The sequence below is a fragment of the Typopeltis vanoorti genome, chromosome 2 (genome assembly GCF_054136105.1).
Source record: "Typopeltis vanoorti isolate ZY-2024b chromosome 2, IOZ_Tvanoo_1.0, whole genome shotgun sequence".
NCBI classification, from domain to species: Eukaryota; Metazoa; Arthropoda; class Arachnida; order Uropygi; family Thelyphonidae; genus Typopeltis; species Typopeltis vanoorti.
Genome location: NC_143550.1, coordinates 4,571,953 through 4,594,628, shown reverse-complemented (window position 1 = coordinate 4,594,628; position 22,676 = coordinate 4,571,953). Strand labels below are relative to the sequence as shown.

Sequence of the window (22,676 nt, the reverse complement as noted above, 5' to 3'; positions counted from 1 at the left end):
GTCCTGAATTCTGTCTTTCACCAATTTCTCCAATATCTTAACCACCACTTCTGAGATGTTAATTAGCCTGCGATTTGATACTTCTGTCTTGGGGCTTCTTTTATCCAGTGGGGCTATTTTGTCTCCCCTCCACTACACTGGCACCTTCCCTTTACTGAGGCTTAAATTAAACACCTTGGTCAGAAGAGCTGAAAATTCCCTTGCACTTGCTCATAATACACAGGTCAATATGCTATCTAATCCCATGACTGTATTTGCATTGAGGTTCTGCAATATTCTAAGCATCTTTGTTTCTTCAACCTCAATTCTTCCACTAGGCAATGTCACATCTGGCATTGCAAAGAGTTCTATCCTCCAAATAGCGAAAGAACTCTAACTTCTCTCATAATCTGCTCTGGCCTTCTTTACCATACAGGTCACTTTTCTTGCCTATGCCTTGTACTGATCATGGACATGCTGATCATCTTTGTCTTTATATTCCCTCCACAACTTTTTCTATGTCTGCAACTTCTGTTTAATGTTGCTATTCATCCATTTACCTCCTACCTGATTTATCTTTCTGACTCTGGGTATATATTCTGATATTGCTTTCTTCAAACACCCTTTGACAACCTCTCATGCACTACCAACACCTTGCCCCTCCAAATTCTTATGTTGTAGCACTGCTGAAAACTGACTCCTCAGCTTATCACAATCACTTGCCTTGTAATTCCACATATATCCTTTCATAGAAGAAAATGCTGAATGCCTGGCAATCTCCTACGTCAAGACTAAATGATCACTTTTCCCCGAATTGCATGCTGCCTCTGTTAATTATCTCTCAGCAGCTGTATAAATTCCATTATCTTCCCTCCCTGTGGCCATTCCTCCTCCCAATCTATGTCCCCACAGTTGAAATCTCCTACAATAATCACTCGATATGCACTCACTATGTAATTTGCCAATGCATGCAGTCTACATTCTCCATTATATTCTGTGGATTATAGCAGCAACAATTATACATTTCGTTCTGTTGTTTACCTCTATCTCACATCAGATAGCCTCAAATGAACTACCCTTTGCATCCCTGACCTCCTAATGTGATTCTACTCTGTTTTATTTTAATTCCTCTTCTATCAATATCACTATCCCCATCATGTTTTTTCTATCATCTCTGAAGATACTATATCCTTTACTTTTGTAAAATCTTGTATAGAAAAAAACAGTAATAAAATACTTGTAATTAAATTAATGTAATAACTTACTTTGCTGTATTAAATCTGGTAACAAATTGTTAGAATACTTTTTGTAAGAACCACTGGAATTGTGAAAACAAAAGAATAAGCTCAGACAGGATTAGACAAATAGACCTAAGGTTAACAAAAACAGCGAAGGTCACCGGATTATGAGTTTTCCCACCAAAACTCAACGATAGCCTGGGTGGTGGAAAAAAAACCTCCAGTAAATCCGGGGGACTAAATTTGAAGAAGGGCCAAGGTCAAGAGAGTAAGATAAAAGGCAGAAATTGAGGGGTCAAAGGCTCTCGCTTTGAAGTTTTTGGTGCGTCGTCTTTTCCGAGTATGGGGAGAGCCGCATTCTGCGATCAAGAGTTCCGACGATGATGGGAAGTTAGATAGTAGCAGAGACGGTCCTTTCAAGATGTCCTACCGTACGATTCTTCGATGATCTACGTGAGTGCTGCATAATTGCTGTCGTAAACTAGTACCAATCGAAAATTTTTCAGAAGCAGAACGTGCCCGTATATCTTAGATCTAGGACTATATGTAATAAGCTGGCAAGATTGTAAGTAAGATGATTTATGTAAAATTCCTAGATTGTGAAATTTAAGCATCAAATGTTAGTTCTATTGTCTATTAACATAGAAAGTATTAGAGAAGTCAGAAAGCCAAACTTCTGATTGAATGTGAATAAGTACTATATAGAGTTCTGAGGAAATTGCTAATGTTGTGTATTGCAAAAATTGAATGTAGATTAAGTTATGCCTCTTTCTGTTCATAACTTGAGTTAAGCTAAAGTGTGTTTAAGTCTATTTGTATGTCTGAAAAGTTATGTGAAATTTTAATGTCTTTGTCTTAAAGCTTAAGCGAAAATGCATGAATGATCATAAGGAGAATTAGACATGTGATCTGTATTGTCTCCACTGTTATCTAGTTGTATTAAGCTGAACCAGACAATTGATATGTGCAGTTTAAATTTTGTAACTAATTTGTCTTAGAATGAATAAACATGTTTGTTTTGTTAATAGCTTGCCTGATCTTACCTTACCAATGCACTGTCTCCTAAAAATTTAGAACCTGTGAGACCAGAGAATATTAATAGCCACGACTGATTGATATTAAGAATTAGGAGTTGCTTGAATTAGAGTTAATTAAGAGATATTTCTTGTGCTTAGCTGAATGTTTCTCTTGCATGTAGGGGAAAGAAAAACAATTTTTTTATGTGATCCTTAATTTATTGATTAATTAATTAATTGATCAATACAATTTTTGTATTGATCCTTAAAAATAAATTTTTAAGGATCAACACAAGAGAAATACAGAAAGGTAGATTAGGGAATTGATTCCAGCCAGAAGCTTTTCCCGTGTCTACACTTCGAGCACGTGAAATAGCTTACTTACGGTATTGTGAGAAAGGGGGGAGGGGGGGAACTATAGACTAAAAGGATTAAGAATAATCACAAGTTTTGTGCATGAAGAACTAGCTCAAGCAACGACGATAAACTTGGTAATTATGACTGATAAGAAAAAAACATTACGAAGGCGCAGTCTGACGACGTTAAATAATAATAAATAACAAAATAATATCAATAATATTAAAATAAAATTAAGATAGATATTGTTATACTTTCATTTCAGACAAATTATGGAAACTACAACCGTGTTAGAAATAATTATTTTAATTTCCCAATGTTTTGACCTTCATATTAAGGTCATCATCTGGAGTACACACACACACACACACACACACAGTCAGGTCCCTTTTTATGCAGTAGAATATGTTCCACAGAAAACCACATATAAAAAATTGCACAAAAAAGGCCTAACTTATGTTGAAAAATCAGGGATGAGTTCCATAATTTTCTAGAACCGCATAAAACCAAAGCAATGAATTAAAATAAACCTAAAATCGCATTAAAAAAGTTTATGAAAATTCAGGAAAATAAGAATGCCCAAGTTGGTTTTAAAGCTTTATTCATTTAATTTTATTGAAAAGTAACTTTTTTTTTTTTTTTTTTTAAACATTTTGTCATCAGAATTATCATCACTATTAAACAATATTCGGCAACATTTGCGAACTGGTGCAAAATCACTTTCATCACCAGAAGAGATAGTCAGTGCATCAGATCTGTATGGTAAAGGCAATGGTTCTTCATAAACATAATTAGCTTCACCCTCGTTCTGTGCTGATTTTTTCTTCTGACAATGTAATCAGTGATTAAACTTTGTGATGATGATTTCACTAATTTTTTATACAGCTCGCAATAACCAGATACAGTTCTCCAGCTCATGTTGGAATTTAATGGCTCTTTCATAATTTGTGTCATTAACAAGAAAATGATTTTCCAATTTATTGCGCAGTTCAAGACCTTCTCGAATTATATTTGTAGTGAGGGGGACAGGTTTTTCTTCCGCTTCACTATCGTTTTCTGAATCTTCGATGATATCTAAAGTTAATCGATATCCAATAATATCATAGTCACTTAAGGCATTATCCACAAGCAATTCGTCTACATCGTTCTGGCTAAATGTATCAAAAAATTCTCCACCAATTTCATGTGCCAATGTAATGATTTCAGCTGATAATGTAGATGTTTGCATGGTTGCACTGTTTGCAATACATCCAGGCCAAGCTGCTTTCCAGCAAGCATTTAAAGTTTGTGGTCTTATTTCAGCGATAGCAGATGCAACATGATTTAAGCAGTCCAATATAGAATTTTTTCCAAACGTCAGTTACTGTTAATGATTCATTTTCTAGTTTATCCAACATAAATTGAGGTGTGCTTAATGTAATATTTTTTAAAAGTAGCAATTACGCCTTGATCTAATGGCTGAATAATGCTTGTTGTATTGGGTGGAAAAAACACTACCTGCACATTTGGATGTTCTAAATGCGGATGACTTGGTGCATTATCAACAATTAATATAACTTTAAAATCGAGAGCTTTTTGCTTCATATATGTTTCCACTTCTGGTACAAAGCAATTATTGAACCATTCAGTAAATACAACAGTTGTTTTAGATCTTTGCCTTTTAGAGCACGTCGTCTTAGAAATCGATTTACTAGTAGAGGGTTTTAACATTATGTTTTACAAAATAACAACGTTACTCGATCTTTGCTTGCTTTAAACCCACTTGCTTTTTTCTCAGACTTTGTGATGTAAGTTCGACTAGGCATTTTCTTCCAAAACAATCCTGTTTCATCAGCGTTAAACACTTGATCGGGACAATATACATCATCTTTAATAATTTTGGCTAACTTCTCTTGAAAATTTTTGGCTGCTTCTTCATCTGCTGCTGCAACAATGCCTGTAATCTTCACATTATGATGTGCATTCCTTTTTAAAAACCCGGTTAACCATCCTTTGCTAGCCGAAAATTCTTTATCAGCTTGGGAAGCAGAAGTAGATGACTCCAATTGCTTCATCTGTTCATATAACTGAAGAGAGCTTTTTGTTTAATTAAATAACCACTTATAGGAATTTCCTTTAATTAGAAGAATTAACTCCTTTGAGTTAATTCTTCAATCCAAATTATGAGCGCTCGTTCCTGTGTTTTCTAATAAAGCATCTCTTGAGTACGATGATAATTTGGCACTTAGTTTTGTGCCAGAAATGACAGATTTTCTTATTGCAACTTCATTCTTTTTAATTGCTCTTAAAGTAGATTCACCTAAATTAAAATATTTACCAATCACCATAGATCCCTCTCCTTCTGCTAAGCAATCTAAAATTGCAATTTTCATTCCCAAAGAAATTGCTTTTCTTTGTTTTGTTTTTTTCTCCATTGGGCCAAATTTAATTATCTAATAATTAATAATTAATGATCAATTATTAATTAATAATAAAAAACGGCTAAATTAACAATTAATTATTAATGAATACATTACAAAATAACCAAGTAGTTCCATGAAAATTTCAGGATTTGTGAAGTGTTTCCGTCACAGGAAAAGTTAGGGAAACGCTGGGTTACTCTATTATCGGAATGGATTCTCCTTCTGTTGACATGTGCAGAAGTGTTGAAAGGTTTCGTATCTGTAGGCGTGCACTGCATAACTTTAAATCCGCATAAAAAGAGACCCGAGTAAAAACGTACACACACACGTACACACACACACACACACACACACACACACACACACACACACACACACACACACACACACACACACACACACACAGAGACAATGATTTGCTCAGCAGTTATTCTACTGAATATATTATCTAGAAAATAACTACATCAGTGAAATTTCATATAGATATTTTCATTACAGCAAAAGTGATGTCCTTATATATATATATATTTTAAAACATAGATTTAATGACCTAAAAAACTTTATTAAAACATTGCATTCATTCTGGTTACTTCAGATATCAGAACTCCGTTTACCAACAAAAACAAGGCCTGGCAATCAGCAATCCTTTGTCCCCAGTTCTAGCTAACATCTTCCTTGAAGATTTTGAAACGAAAGCCATATCTTCCTTCTCATTTAAACCAAAAGTTTGGAAACGATATATTGATGATAATTTCATTATTTGGAATCACGGGCGCACATCTCTCATAGATTTTCTTCATCATCTAAACATCCAACATCCTAATATGAAATTTACTACTGATCTAGAAAATAATAACTCCTTACCTTTCCTGGATGTCATGTTTACACGATGATCTGAAAGATTAAAAATCTCTATATACAGAAAACCTACTCATACCAATAGATATCTGCATAATCTTTCTCATCATTTTCCACCACAAAAACTTGGAACTATATCTACCTTAGGACACAGAGCATGCTCTCTCTTGAATGAACCAGATGAACTACAAAAAGAAATAAATCACCTCACTCTTATCTTTAAACAAAATGGATACTCTGAAAAAACGATTAAGAAATTTCTTCTGGATCCTCCTAGGCAGTGCACAACAGTAACTATTAATTTTAAGGTAGCATCTCCATTCCATACATTAGCACAGTCTCTAAAAAATTAGCTAAAGTCCTTAAAAAATACAATATCAGGACGTTCTTCACCACACTTCCTAAAATCCATCCATTCTCTAATCAGCCATCTAAAGCCTACTCATCACAACCTAAAATATCCAGGTGTATATAAATTATGGTGCGATTGCAATATCCCTTATTTTGGACAAACTAACAAATCTATTGAGCAATGTATAGAAGAGCATAAGAGAGACACACATCTCTTACAAAAGATCTCGTGCAACTGCGTTATCCAGTCATGTTCTTTTTTCAAATAATCCTAATGATGATCAACAAAGCCACTCCGTTTGCTGAGATAGATCAGAAAATATTTTTCGCTATGATGATGAGTTTGAGAGAAAAATTGTAGAATCAACAGAAATCCTGCTGAACCCTGTCCACTTAAACAACAATTTGAGTTATAACATCCCAGATAGCCATGCTGCAGTTATTCAATATTGGCGTTCACGTGAGCCTGCATGCGCACTTGCAATAAACAATGGCACGCCTGTTAGAACAACTTGAAAAAATACGTTTTTTATGTATCAATTATGTGTGGCAATTTTTACCTGTAATTTCTAGTTTTAGATACTTCAATGTTTATTACTATTCTTTTCCTTTATGAATACCCAAGGAAGACTGTTATAAGCCGAAACTAGTTGTATTATTCTCATCAAAATCTTTATAAGTTATCTCGGTTTTTTAAGTCATTAAATCTATGTTTTAAAATGTATCACAACAACCGAGTAAAATCCTATGATCTCACTCACTCACTCACACACACACACACACACACACACACACACACACACACACACACACACACACACACACACACACACAGACAGACAGACAGACAGACAGACAGACAGACAGAGAGGCTATATTACATTTTGCACAGTATGCCAAAGAGACAATGATTTGATCAGCAGTTATTCTACTGTCCTGACCTAGAGTGAAAAAATAATAATAAAAATAAAATAACTACATGAAAGCTATATTCTATTATATTTATGACAACATCAGTGAACAATTTCATATAGATATTTTTACTGCAGCAAAAGTGATGCCCTAATTTAACATGAGAGTTGTTATATTAGAGTTAAGATCCTGGATTATTTATAATTAACTCTTAGGCAGAAAGATTATGTGGGTAGAATATGTGCCTTCCATATTCTGGGATTTTTAGACCATCATTATTATTAAGATTAGGGAAGTTAATTTCACAGGCCTCCTTAAATTTACGTTTATATCACACCGAAATGTGGTATAAACATAAATTTATACCACGTTTTGGTGTGATATATTCTATGCAGAGTATTCAGGCCATGATCAGAAAGGTCGTCTTTACCATAGTTATTAAATTTAATGTGTCGCTTATATTCCTTTTTATGGATAGGAATTGTGCATCCTGTTTCCCCTATATAGGGAAAATTACTAATGCAACGAATATGGTATACTCCAGGGAGGACCAGCAGAGGAGTATACACATATATACAGGGTGTTCGGGATAAATTTGACATATTTATAATTAATTATATTTTTCCGTAAGTTACATGTATTAACACACACTTCTCTTCATTTAAAAGTTTGGACCCTTCTTCATTCATATACAAGATGTCAGAAAGGATGGATAGCTGGAACCCACCTGAATCATGGAAGAGAATAACTTGTATCATGATGATTCGTGCCCGCCATCAAAATAAGGATATTACGACTGCTGCCCAATGCTCCCTGAATACAGTAAAAACAATCAGGCATGAACTAGAGACTTGCAATGGTGACTACGAGGATGTAGCAAGAAGAAAGATCCCTAGCAGACGATCTGATTGCGTTCGTACAGCAGAATTCCTCGCAAATCTGCAGGAACAGGTGTTGAAGAACCCTGGCATTGGAATTCGGGCTTTGTTCGTGGAGTTGCTAACTGTAGTCAAGCCCTGGATAACAAGGGTAGCCAATGGTAGGCCGTATGTATGGCAGCAGGATTCGGCCCCTTGCCACACCTCTGGGAAAAGTCAAAAATGGTTGTCTGAAAATTTCTACGACTTCACCAGTCCAAATGTTTGGCCTCCAAACTCCCCAGACCTTAACCCCATGGATTATTTTGTATGGGGCGCAGTTGAAAAAGACACCAATCGCACTTCCAGTAATACAAAAGCCCAGTTAATGGATAAAATTAAAACAGTTTTTGCGGCCCTTCCCAGGGAGACTGTAGCATCAGCTTGTTCGAGGTTCCGAAGCAGGATTGAAGCTGTGATCGATGCTAATGGTGGTTATTTTGAGTAAATCTTGTTGATAGTATTGTAATTAACTCTGCCTGTAATGTTTTTTGTCAATTCATTAAATTTAATAGATACAAAGAAGATTTTCTTTTTCCTTACGAAACTGTCAAATTTATCCCGAAAACCCTGTATATATATACAATGGATGCTTGGATGAATTGAGTAAGTTCTTTAATTTTGTAGGCGGGTTAAACGTGGCTTTAAGGTTATATTTCTGTAATAGTCTGTTTATTTTATCTGATATCCCTTCAATGTATGGAATGGTTGCAGTTTTATTGTAATCTAGTTTATTTTTGTTTTTAAGTGAGGTCTTGTAAAGAATTTTGATAGTATTTTGGCTGTAGCCATTTTTCAGGAAGGTATTGCTGATAACTTTTAATTCATCTTTAAGTGTTTGTTGATTGGAGCAAATCTTCAAAGCTCTGTTTTTTAATGTGTTAATGACACCTATTTTTTGTATTGGGTGGTGGTAGGAGTTTATGTGTATATATTGTGGCCAGTATGCACGTAGTCTTCCAAGTAAACAGTGAAGGAAGGACTGCCAGAAGGAACACTTGCGACAACTGTATCTAGAAAAGGAAATATGTTATGCCTTTCAATCTCAGTTGTGAACTGTATGCATTTATGCTGTTTGTTCAGGTGGCTGAGGAAAGTGTCTAATATCAGTTGGCCATGGGACTAGATAGTGAAAACATCGTCAACATATCTAATCCAGACATCTGGTTTTAAAGGAGAGAAACCAAGCTTTTGAGCAACATGCTCTAGATTCGTCTCCTTTAAATCCCAAAGCCAGGCTTAGATATGCAGACGACATTTTTGCTATCTGGTCCCATGGCCACCAGACAGACCTTTTCTAGATACACTTATCATACATCTTCCTCCTGGCAGTCTTTCCTTCACTGTTTACCGGAACATATACTGGCCAATATATACGCATAAACAAAAACTAGGTGTCATTGACACACTAAAAAACAGGGCTTTGAAGATTTGCTCCAATAAACAAACACTTAAAGATGAATTAAAAGTTATCAGTAATACCTTCCTGAAAAATGGCTACAGCCAAAATAATATCAACAAAATTCTTCACAATACCTCACTTAAAAACAAAAATAAACTATTGTAGATTACAATAAAACTGTAACATTAAAAGGAATATCAGATAAAAAAAAACAGAATACTTACAGAAATATAATGTTAAAGTCACCTTTAAACTTCCTGTAAAATTAAAGAACTTACTCAACTCATCAAAGGATCCACTTCCTCTGCTAGCCCACCTGTAAAGCCGGCCTTTCTGATCATGCCCTGAATACTCTCTATAGAGTTGACTGTAAAGGCACTTGTTGTTTACATCAAACCAAAATGTGATATGAACATAAATTTAAGTAGACCTGCAAAATTCTTATCCCCCCCCCCCAATCTTAACAATAATGATGGTCTAAAAATCCCAAGAATATGGAAGGCACAAATCCAGGATCTTAACTCTAATATAACAACTCTCATGTTAAATTACGATATCACATTTGCTGTAATAAAAATATCTATACGAAATTGTTCTCTGATGTTGTCATAGATATAATAGAATATAGCTTTATGTAGTTATTTTATTTTTATTATTATTTTTTCACTGGAGGTCAGGCCAACAGAATAACTGCTGATCAAATCATTGTCTCTTTGCATACTGTGTGAAATGTAATATAGCTTGTCTCTCTATATATATGTGTAAACTCCAGATGATGAGCTTAATTATGAAGGTCGTGAAACATCAGGAAATTAAAATAATTTCTAACATGGTTGTAGTCTCCATAGTTTGTCTGAAATGAATGCTGATGTTGTTTTGAAATGATATTCCTTTATTGTTACACGCTGTGTAACAATAAAGGAATAAAGGAAAGGACTATATCCTTTACATTTTATCCTGTAATGGCCAAGTCTCACTAATACCTATAACATTTGATGAAGATGAGAGCTAACCAAAGCCAAACACTCCTTTCTCTTATTTTGAATACTTCTGGCATTAGTATACATAGATTGCAATAGCCTCTTCATCCCACAATTTCACTTACACTTTGTGTTGCTTAGCCCACTAAATTTAAGAAACTGAAATGCTACATTTGGTATCATGTGATCACTCTACCACATACTAATCTCTAGGTTTCCTGATTTATGTGCACCTGCATCCCCCAACATTCTACTTTCCTGACTGCACTTCCAGACTCTCACTGAACAACACTTTCTCAAGACTCCTGATCCCAAATTCTATTTAAATGCAAGCCATCCACCTTACATAAATCCTTCCTTCCATCAAATTCTCTACACAGATCTACAAACTCCACACCATTCTTCTTGTACAAGATTGTGCACAATAAAGAATCTTGAACAACCTCGATACCATAAAAGTTTCTGTCCATTTTTTGAGCACAGTTGTTGGTAGAGTTAGACCCCCCTAGTGGTTGATCTACTAGAGTCTACCAATATCTAGAAATGAGTAGTGGAAATCTTAGAATACATCTCTGCTGTAGCACTTCATATTTCCAAGGCATTTGATAGACTAAAATTAACAGCTTCTCTGCATCTTGTGGTCTGCTTAAAGCACTCTTTAATTGGATCATAGTTTTCTCTCAAGTCTTTTGCTGCATGTAGGTGTGTTCTCTCTATCTCTCCAGACTTTCCTACTAATAGAGATATATACCTCATGGCTTTTGTTAACCAGCCCTATTCCTCACATACAAAAATAACTTTCTGTTATCTAACTTAAGTCCATCATTCTTCCTGAAGAGTGTTAGAAGGAACCAACCACCAGGGTCATGATTATCACATTTTCACCACTATAGTCACAGAGCAGTGGTCTCTAAATTTCCTTCACTGTGACATGGCATATGTCAGATTTCAGCATGTGAAGCCGGAAGTCAGGTTTTTTCTATACCCCACTAAAGTAAAATATACTATACCAGAAGATATATTCTCATTTTAATCCTTTACCCAAGTGTAAGCAAACAAAGTGGGGGCATGAAAGAGCTCCCCCAGCTAGGTTACTTTATATAGAGACTGCTGACTTTGCATGTATCTCAGTAACCCGTTATGCATATCACACTTCCAAAATGTATGCTGTACATCATGGAACAGTCACTACCTAGAGTGGATTCAATCTTCATTGAGGTCTCATCAATGCAGAAGTCATATATTTTTTATACACAAGTAGTAAAATGGTATATAATATTAAAATACCCTAGATCAGAGACTGGACTCAATCTTCATTGAAATCTTGTCAATAGGAGCTAATCTGATGAAGATGTTGAGGTTAAATCAAGGCAGAAGTCATATATTTTTTTATATACAAGTACGAAATATGTTGCATATTATTTAAATACTCAAGATCAGACATGATATGATTATGATCAGAGAAGATACTTCACACACTTACTTGTAAAAAATTAAAACAATATAACTTTTTGTGTAGTATGCATTATATATTACTCTATAACCATGTGAAAAAACTTTATGTATCTATTTCCATACCTGACTGTTTTAAATCTTATATACACAAAATCCATTGTTCATTTGACCAATATGTGCTGCAATAAATTCTCATAATTTCCAGATCTTCATATCACTATTCAGAAATGAAACAAATAGCAAACTGTGTTTAGTCTGCTGAACTGGAATAAAATTAAATGAGACAAAAAGACTTAATTATATCAGTCTTTTTGGTCTCATTTAAATTTCATTCCTGTTTAGCAGAGTAAAACAGTTTACTATTTATATAATTTCTGAAATAATTTATTAATTTTGACACTACTGTTTTCACATAAGTTTCTATAGTTCATTTCATGACTGAAGAGATATATTTTGCAAAATAAACTGCTTATATTTTTGCTGGAGGCCAGCACAAATCTAAATGTCATTTTGAATATATGTAATTTTGAGAATATGTTAAATAGAACTGTAAAAGGAGATAATAAAGGTATCATGAAAATTGAAGATAGATATCCTGGATGCCTCAAGCAATTACTTTGAAAGTGCTAAATGAAACAAGCACTAATAACACAGTGGTAGAAAACATTCAACAGGAATTCAGTCAGAAATATATATATATTAATACTTTAAAAAGCCATCAAAAACCTGAAATGTGGCAAGGCTGCTGGAGTAGATGATATCTGAAAAGAAAACAGTGCATGCACTGCATAATTCAGAAAGTCTGAATTATACAGTCTGGTCAGAGTGTGTAGAATTCTGGATGATTGGAGTAGAGCCCTCATAGTACCCATCTATAATATGGGAAATAAAACAATGTAATCTAATGCTTGTGGTCTATGCAAGTATACTTCAGAAATGGCTAAGAAAAATTGTGGATGGCAAGCTTGGTGAACAAGATGGATTCAGGCCGAATTGATTGTTAGGATCAAATTTTCATTTTAAGAAAAATAGTTAAGAAATCATGGGAATATATCAACTATCTGCATTTAAGTTTCATAGATCTGAAAAAGATATATGACAAGGTGCCAAGAGAAAAGCTATTCAAAATGTTACAGTTATATGGTGTAAATGGGACATTATATCAAGCAATACTTAGTCTGTACTTGAGTTAAAAGTGAGCAATGAGAATTGAAGGAGGTACACGAAGATGGTTTGATGTTAAATCAGGTGTGAGACAAGGATATACATTATGAAGGAAAGTAGTATTATCTCAGCTCTTTATTTTATACAGATGATGTTATACTTATAAATAAATCTAGTACAAGTCTGCAAGATTCCCTGACTAACTTGAATAACTATTGTAATAGATTTGGTATGAAAATCAACAATAAAAAGACAAGGACAATGCAAATAGGCAGAAACATTGAAAATGTAAACTGCATCCTGAATGGATAACCTATAGAACAAGCAAAACATTTAAGCTATTTAGGTACAAATTCTAGTGAATATGGCAAATTAAATAAAGAAATAGACAACAGAATTGGCAAAGTTGGTATGGTAGAAAGTCAACTAAATAAATCTATATGGAATAGGAGAGAAATTAGCCAAAACAGTAAACTAGCTGTATACAGGACAGTATTCAAACCAATTTTAACTTATGGATCTGAGAGCTGGGTTAGAAATAAAACACTTGATCAAAGACTAGATACCTCTGCAATGAGAGTTCTGAGAAAGATTAGTGGAGTGACAGATGGCATCAATGGCAGTATCATATTAAAAATGAGACTGTTAGGAAAGAACTTGCATTGTTAGCAGAGCTAATCTCAGGTGGTGCAGTCACTTAAACAGAATGAGAGAGAAAAGATTAGCTAAAGAAGTGTTCTTTGCAAGATTGGCAGGAAAAAGGAAGACCAAGATCTAAGTAGATGGATACACTAAAAAGTGCCTTAGAAGACAGAAATATAAGAGGCGATAATACATAGTAGTCCTTGACAGATAACAGATTCGTTTGGAGAAAAACTATCAATAGGAATTTAGTAATGATGCAACTTTTCATGTAGTACTATCATAAATATCCATTACATGCACTGAGGATACATGTAAGAAATTTGATGGTGATAATGAATTTATAATGTGTGCAAGAGAGTATGATTAAAAGATATGATTATTGATCACTACTCATCACATTTGTTTGAGGACAAACACAATGATGATTGTTCCCTAAGCTGTTGATTAACCAAGCAGAATTACAACAGCCATAACTATGGAAAGTCGGTATTCATGCCTAATTACAATAATTAGATATAATTAAATGCAATAACATATGATAAAGATATGCCTGCTTTATCTATAAAAAATATACATACCTGTGCAAGACTGTTGCTCATCTGATTTTCATGATTTTCCAGTTTCTGCTTCAAAGATGATATTATCTTGTTTATTGAATTTACACCATTTCTCCATTCCTAAAGTAAAAAGTAATAACAAGGTTATCAGGGATGATATCACTTCTTATAAGAAATATCATAACCTAATAATCACAAGTTCTCAGATATACTACTTCAAAATTGTTGATCCTTCATTAAACTATGTATTTCTTTTACTATAAACATAAACTTCTCTTTATCAGGAGTTTCCTCTGAACAATTCATGCATGATATGACAAAAATCTACAAAATGAAGTCCAAAAACATCATGTTTCTCAACAAATATACATTTTTCTAGACTAGAAAGGAATGTACACTTAAGTAAATGTTATTTATAATATACCAATAAAAAAAAAAGAACATGACATGCAAAAGTTCGCAAGGTAGTGTATGTGGCATAAGCAATTTACTATTACTTGATGAGAAAGTAAAATATTCATTTAGCCCATGCTGTATGTCGATTTCATTTTCTATATTGTTAAAACATTGCCTTGCTTGATAATTCAAGTATTCTTATTTGTTGTTTGTACAATTTAAGCTAAGCTGTAACAAGAGGATTATCAATTACATTGTTATGTGTAGAATATGACAGCAGTAATATGTAATCAAATCATTACTACTGTTACAACCTGATAACTTAAGAATGTGAAAATTTTCAGTTATCATGATGTAACAAGAGAAGAAAATAAAAAACTCTGTATAGATAACTAAGTAAGCAAGCTTGTTCCTAAGCAGATATCATTAAGAGCCTTTGAAAGTAATGAATACAAAAAAATAAAAAGAAAGATAAACATGCTTGCATCCAAGTGAAAAATATAGCTGAAATTGTTTGTTGAACTAAATAAAAAAAAAAAGAGGGAAATTTATTACAGTTGTGATATGATAAAATAAGGTTAAGTAAAGCAAAGAAGATTGGTCATACGATTTTGCATGTGAGAGGCTAGCTTTTAAACTTGAAATAAGAAATTAAAGATTCGAGTTAATTCTTAGAAAATTTTGGAATTTAGTATAGATGATGTTTTGGCAGAAAAACGCCATTCTAATTGGTCAGTGAAATCGACTCCAGTAAAGGGGGAAGAAAAGAAATTGAAGAAGGTGCCAGTAGGGGTCATCATATAAAAGGGTAAGGATCCCCCCAAGAGGCTTTTTTTTTTTTCTCAGAGTTTCTTCATGAGTCTTCGTAGAGATCTCACACGGCTTTCCTGAGTGACGAGTTAGGAGTTTTCTCCATCCGACACAACAAGGAAACAAAGTGTGCGGGATTTCGATTCCGTGTTCCTATTGTAAGAAATGAGGGACTCTGTTTAGTTAAAAAGAAAGAAGATAATGTCAGTGTGTTTCATCGTCCAGTGATCGTAACGAGAGAAAGAAAATTCTATAAAGAAGCCAGTGCCCATGTGGTGAATTTCACAGCCATAGAATAAATGATCCTATGTATGTCCTTGATTGAAGAATGTAAGGTAAAGATTGTGAAAGCCCATCTTAGTGCCAAAAGAACTTAGGAACGATAAGTTATAGAAGAGTTCGTCCTGGGAAGGTAAAATATCGGAAAAAGGTAGAGACCAGTGTAGAAGACCCAAGTCAAAAGGTACTGTAAAATCTCGTGTCAATTCAAATCATATTGTTAATATTTGGCAGATTTTTATATAAAAGATATTCATATATATTATCTTAATATTAATCCTACCATAGAGATGATCTCTTTTTCTAACAATTATTTTTTTTAATTCCGAGTGTACATATATGTTATTATATGCACAAGGGTTCACTCCAATTGGTGCAATGATCTTAACTCTTTCTTTCAGAATCCAAATAATCACTGACTCAAGATCGAAATACAAAATAAACACATTTAATAAAACAAAAACAATATATATACACTTCAAACAAATATTACATAACTAACTATAAATTAGTTGGATCCAAGGCCTTTTTAAATAAACTTACACTTAAGACTAGACTAAACACTTTGTTTGCACAATCACAAAATGTTCATAGTTTCTTTCTCCGTCAAGGCCCTTTTCAGAAGATATATGACTTCTTCATTTTTACAGGATCCTTTCTCATCACTTATGTAACACACATTAATTCTTCCGAACTTAATTCTATCTCTTTTCTTCAGTAAAAATAATAGTCAGATCCGGTGTCCTTAATACAGATGAAACTTCCTAATCAGAGTTTTCTCGAACATTCCTTTAGAACGTAAATAGCAACTTCTTTTATTCACTAATTCTTATTGACAGTCTTAACTCTTCCATTTAAAAAAAAAAAAACTTACAGTTCTACGATTTCCTTTTCGGAACCTACTATAAATCTTTCAATTAGCGTTTCTTCCAATATTTCTTTTAAAACGCATATAGCAATATTTTATTTTATTTATCCATATACTTATTCCACATTAAAACTTAATAGTTCCACATTTCCTTTTTCGGAATATACTATTAATTTTCCTCCGACTGTCACATAAGAAAAATTAAGTTCCTCCGAACCTAAATATCTGCCAGCCTGTGTTCTAATTTCCTTCCGAATGCTATCTTGTTTACTCTCCTATTGCTTCGATACCCAACTTGTCAGCTGTCAATCACAGATCAAACTTCTCGGCGCACATGCGCACTCCACGAAAGTGGCAAGTGAGAAAGTTAGGTATAAATAATGGCTGACACGCTGTCTCCGTTAGAGACAAGAGAGAATGTCTTCATAAAAACACAAAACTTAATATTTTAAATTACAATCAAATTCTTGTAAGTAATACAAATATCAAATCCAGTAAGTACATCAATTTTTTAACTTCTTTACATATCATTTTTGACAAAACAATTTCAATAACGGGCACATCACAAGTGCTGACAATGCGTGTTATGAAACTAAAACTAATAAACATTCTAACATAAACAATTCGTAAAAATATTCAGAATTTTAATTATGATTATTTTTACAATATGTAACTGTAGTCATTGTTCTATTACAGAACAGTTGAAAGGATTAATGAGAATTATACTAGGACTTTAGTACATGTCAAACTAGAATAATAATGAGCTTGTTACTATTAATTATTACGTATTCATGTGCCTAGAGATTTATGCATGTACATTGTATTTTAATTAAGAGAGTTTTAAGAGTCAAAAGTGTGTATTAGCTCAGCGAAAGGATAATTTTAATCCATGTTGTCTTAGTGAGAGAATTAGAGTAACTGATTATATATGTCATAGAAAATACAGAAATATAGCATGATCAGACCAGTCAAGGGTTAGACAAAGAATCAAATAGTTCTAGGATTATTCATGTTTGTATGTATAGAATCTGTTATGGTGATATGATCACAATTCTCATGTAAGATCTTAACCTAATGCTTGTGATTAGCTAGTGAAAATTTGTATTGTATATTCTTAGTATTGAGTTGAGTTTTATTTGATAAAGAATGAATTGTACCATGTTTAAGAGTTAAATAAACTTTTGTTCATTGAAAATACAGTTGTCTGAGATTGCCGCTCAATGCACCACTTGTAAAAACGTACGAACCTAATCACGGGGGGGTGTTAAGTCACGAGATAAAGGTCACGACTGCATATTAGTTTCACACTCAGGCATATTTTGGTAATTGCTCCTTGTTTTTGAATTTTATATCTTAAACTAAATGTCCTGAAAGGTGCAGCATAAAATAAATATTTAGGGACACTAAGGGGAGAAGAAGCTTGAATATTTGTATTTGGGTGATATTTTGTATATAAATAAGATTTGGACAAAGACAAGTAGAGTTTCACATGTAAGGATAGTTGAAAGCCTAATAACTGTAAATTGGGACGCAACACTATCTTTGTAACAATTTCCTTACAAATTAATCTACTGTCAGAGCTTAGATTTCAGTCTTGTGCTTATATAATATAAGGGCATCATATCCACTTCTAGTAGATTTTATTCTAGTATTCTTGCTCAAACACCAGTTTTGCTAGCATTTTTTCTCCCATTCTATTAAAGTGCCATATCACCTTAAATCTAAGCTGGTACTGTCCTTCTCATCACACATTCTTGAATCCTAACAATGTCAAGATCTTTACTAACATCATCATATTTAATACACTTCTATCGCTGATGCTGCATCACTGTTGTCTCTGACACAACTCTCAATAACAATACATCAATTAACTGGTTGTTGGAAGAATGTCTGTATCAAATTTAGTGTTTTTTAATATTTTCGCTTATTATTAAGAGAGAATCTAGGGAGTCAGGGACTCACAAAAGAGGATACACATCACCCACACCTTTCCTTGAATTCATTCATTCATGCTATCTGCACTCACTATCTCCAAAGGCACTCCATTCCAATCATGTGCCTTGCCTCATTCTGTGAGAATAACTGAGCCCTTCTTGCATTATTCATAACTAATGTAAGTATCCCTCTATAAAATGAAAAATTCTATGCATTGTATTCTGTATGACCCTTTCAAAATTTTGTAAGTCTCAATCATATTACCCTTGTTTCTCCTATTCAATTCGTCTTTATAATATATATATGACAATCCCAAAATCATCTTTAACACTGTTCATCCACTGTCTCAGCATCACCACAAAAACCCAGAGAAAAGACCTATGCACAATAGTTCAAGTGAGGTCGTATCAAGGGCTTAAGAGGCAAAATGACTTCCCTATCCTTAGATGTTAAGGTCTGTTTCAGCATTGCAATTATCCTCAGAGTTGTATTTGAAATCTTTGCTATATGGTCCTTGAACTTCAACTTCTTATCTACTAAACTCCAGGATCCCAACCTGACCACAACTCTATGAGACTAACCTGAGAAGTTTCCTCCAACATAATCCCACAATATAACATGACATTGGATAGACTATTGTACCAAAGTGCATACTTTACACTTACTAACACTGAACTGATAGCCATTCCAAGTAGTTGAGGACAACTTAGCATATAGCATAAATGTACAATTGTACATACAAAGATCAAATTAAGCAGTTAGCATTCACATATAAATAAAACCACATCTAAGGTAACAGTAGTACACAAGGTTGGAGGTTACAGCAGTACATAAATAGTTGAGGTGATTTATTAAATAATATATATTATTATTATTATTATTATTCCTGATGCCTCAAGGAGTCCAAAGACTCATCGCGGGAGGACACCTACAACTGTCTCAACCACTACACCGAACCTCTACTACGAATCATCTTCATCAACGCCATCTACCGGCCACCATCACAACAACTAGTATTTTATGTCTGTAAATTGCGTGTGTTCTGAAGTGCCGATTTGTCTGTATGCGGGATGAAAAACCCAAGTTTCAGGGAGAAAAAACCCTGCTACCCCCGTATGAGATCGGCTAACTCACCTTCGATTGAAATCGTCCAAATAAAGATTCCTCCCGTCGCGACGAGAATCGAACTTAGGCCTATTCCAATCGAACGGCGCAATATACGGTCGTTCTTCCAATTGCGCTACGGAGGCTATGTACTAATATTTAATTGAACATTCAAGGATAAATAATAAGATTATGTGTATGTGTTACTGTGAAAGACCGAAATTAGAGAATGTCGACATTCTCCGGTGAATGTCAGCATTCACATAGTCGCTTGGTGTATGTACGAAATACTTGCTAAATATCATTATTTCTCACTTACACCGGCAAATGTCGACATTCAGCATGCACTGATGGTGAATGCTGAATAAAAATATTTTTATTACGTTAAGACAAAAATGCAACTTTTTAATATATGATATATGCCAAAATAGGAGAAAGTTTTGCTTCTACAACTCATTTAGTCGTGGAACACTTCTTTTTGCAATTACAGTGTGTATAGCCTTGTCCTCCACTTCTCGAATTAATTGCAGCCACTTCTCTCAGCCACATTTCTAGAGAAGAAATCTCGTCTATGGAAAGTAACTTTTCTTTACAAATTACGAACTGATTACGGGTATAAAGCTGCTTGAGGGTACCATTTTTGTTTGCTAATTTATAAAAGTCGGAGTCTTCTATTCCAACAACAACCGCCAACACATTTTGGGCATCTGTACGACCACGGTCGACATCAGGGACTTGTATTCGTACAGTATCACCAATTTGAGCAGGAGGAAATTTTCTTTTTGAGGTTCGTAACATTTTCGTTGCTTGTAGTAGAAGATTCTCTTTCGTGGCTGCTCTTTTTATAGAAATAAACTTGTGTTGTTCAGTCAGGACTTGATATAAAGACGTGGTAGGTTAGGTTCTCGGTTTGTCGTTTCGACCCCCACCAGAGCTCATCTGTGCTTGTCGACATATACCGGCGATGGTTCAAATGTATAACCAAATATGTCGGTCTTTCACCGACGTGTTTAGTATGTGAATGCTGACATTCACCGGAGAATGTCGAAATTCTCTAATTTCGGTCTTTCACAGTAACATATGTACAAAACTGAGCAATGTGGGATCTATTTATAGATAAAATTACAGTCACATGTGCTTGTACAAGTTGATTTTTTGTAGAAATTTAAAAACATCATGCAGTTTGTCTGAGTGTATTAGGGTTCAGTCAATGAGTAAACATGCTACTCATTTCTTGTATGAAGTGCCTGCATTCCTCACACAGAGGTGGATTATCACCCTCAGTAAATGAGTGGGTCAGATAACTGAGGCCTATGCAGAGCCTAGCTAGAACTACTACTTCTCCTTTCCTGTTCCTATGTTGACTGGACTGCCAATGCCTAATTTCAGGTTTAATTTCATGCAGCTTGTTTGTTAATGCTTCCTACCAGGGGAGCTGCCACTGGGCTTTTAACTTTGATTTTATTCTTTATTATTATTATTACTTGACACCTCCATGGAGTCCAAAGAATCATCGAAGGATTTCACCTACCCTACAACTTTGTTTCCACCACTCAATCACTAACCTCAACGAACTGCAGCCATACCAACGCCATCTACTGCCAACCACCACTACTAGTATTTTCACAGACAATCACAAACATCCATGCCCATGGTGGGATTTGAACCCGCAGCCTTTTGGCTGGAGAGTGGATAGGCTAACCACTTGGTCAACCAGGCTGTTTGTGTGGGATCAGTGTATGGAACGTTCCAATATGATGTAGAGAAGGAATGAGCTGATCTAGCAACCACATCTACAATCATTTCCCTTAATTCCAATGTGGCTGGGAATCCAGCAAAACTGAACATTGAAATTAAGGATCTTTATTTTGTATAACAGTTGTAACACCTCACCGAGCACTGGGTGTGGATTATACACCAGAAAAGAGATAGCCTATAAAAAGCTTAAGTCTGCATAAATTATGTACTTTTGTTAGGAGTTTTCTTTTATATGTATAAGTGTGAGCTGAACGGCATGTAACTGTTGTATAATTACTGCAATCAGATGGGATTTGGTTGGAGATCGTGATACAGTAGAATCTGCTTATTGTGATCACAGTTAATATTATCAATTGGGTATTGTTATGAAAATCAACTGGTCCCAAAACACACCATTTAAAATGAATTAAAAATAACCCATCGATCATAATTAAAGTTCTGGTTATTGTTATTAAAATCTTCAAATATTTAGCCTTTTGTGTCTCAGAATTCTAAGAAGTAAGGATTAATCAGGAGAAAATTTGACAAAGAACATTTGTTGAAATCTGACTTTTTTGTTAATATTTTTTTAATCTTATTCTTCTGTAAATCTTAAATCTCCCAGGCAAATGCAGGGGGTATAAATCTAATTGTGATTTTTCAAGTTTATTTTTGTGCTCTCTTTCAGTAAGTGAATTTGACTTTAAGTGCTCGTTAAAACAGCACTTAGCATTATGGCAGCAACAAGTAAAAAATGTAAAGATTTATCTTTTCAAGAAAAGCAAAGAATTTTGGAGTGCTATGATAAGTTGTCCAAAACGAATCAGCGTAGTGTGAATGTACGTTGAATAATTTCACAACCATTCTCGTGTAAGATCTTAAAAAACAGATCAAACATTGAAACTTCAGCTCTTATTAATGAGAACATAGATTAGAAGAGAGCCTGATCTGGTAAGGATACTCAATTTGAATCAACATTAAAAATTTGGTTTAGTAATGTTCATGAAAAGAATGCTTTGATTAATGGGCCTTTGATGCGTCAAAAAGCAGAACTTGCAAAAATATTGGGCAAAAAAAATTTAACTGCAACTGATGGATGGTTTAACAGGTGGAAAAAAGTGAGAGAATATTGTGTACAAGTATATTCATGGTGAAGAAAAAAAGTAGTGATTTTTTATCAGCTGATGCGTGATTAAGAAGGAGTGGCCAAAAATTATTACTGAATATTCTCCCGAGGATATTTACAATGCAGACGAAGCAGGACTCTATTTTCATGCAATGCCTGAGCATATTTGTTTAAAACTGAGAGTGGTA

General features: G+C 34.2%; 1 protein-coding gene across 3 annotated transcripts in view; it reads right to left on the bottom strand.

The window, feature by feature from the left end:
* The window catches only part of LOC150108792 (kinesin-like protein KIF11-B), a 706,328-nt gene that overhangs the window by 227,774 nt on the left and 455,878 nt on the right, over positions 1 to 22,676 (bottom strand). For all 3 annotated transcript variants that reach the window (XM_090403242.1, XM_090403252.1, XM_090403263.1), the window contains exon 18: positions 14,255 to 14,353. In XM_090403242.1, coding sequence (XP_090259368.1) covers positions 14,255 to 14,353 — 99 coding nt within the window. The remainder of the gene's footprint in view (positions 1 to 14,254; positions 14,354 to 22,676) is intronic.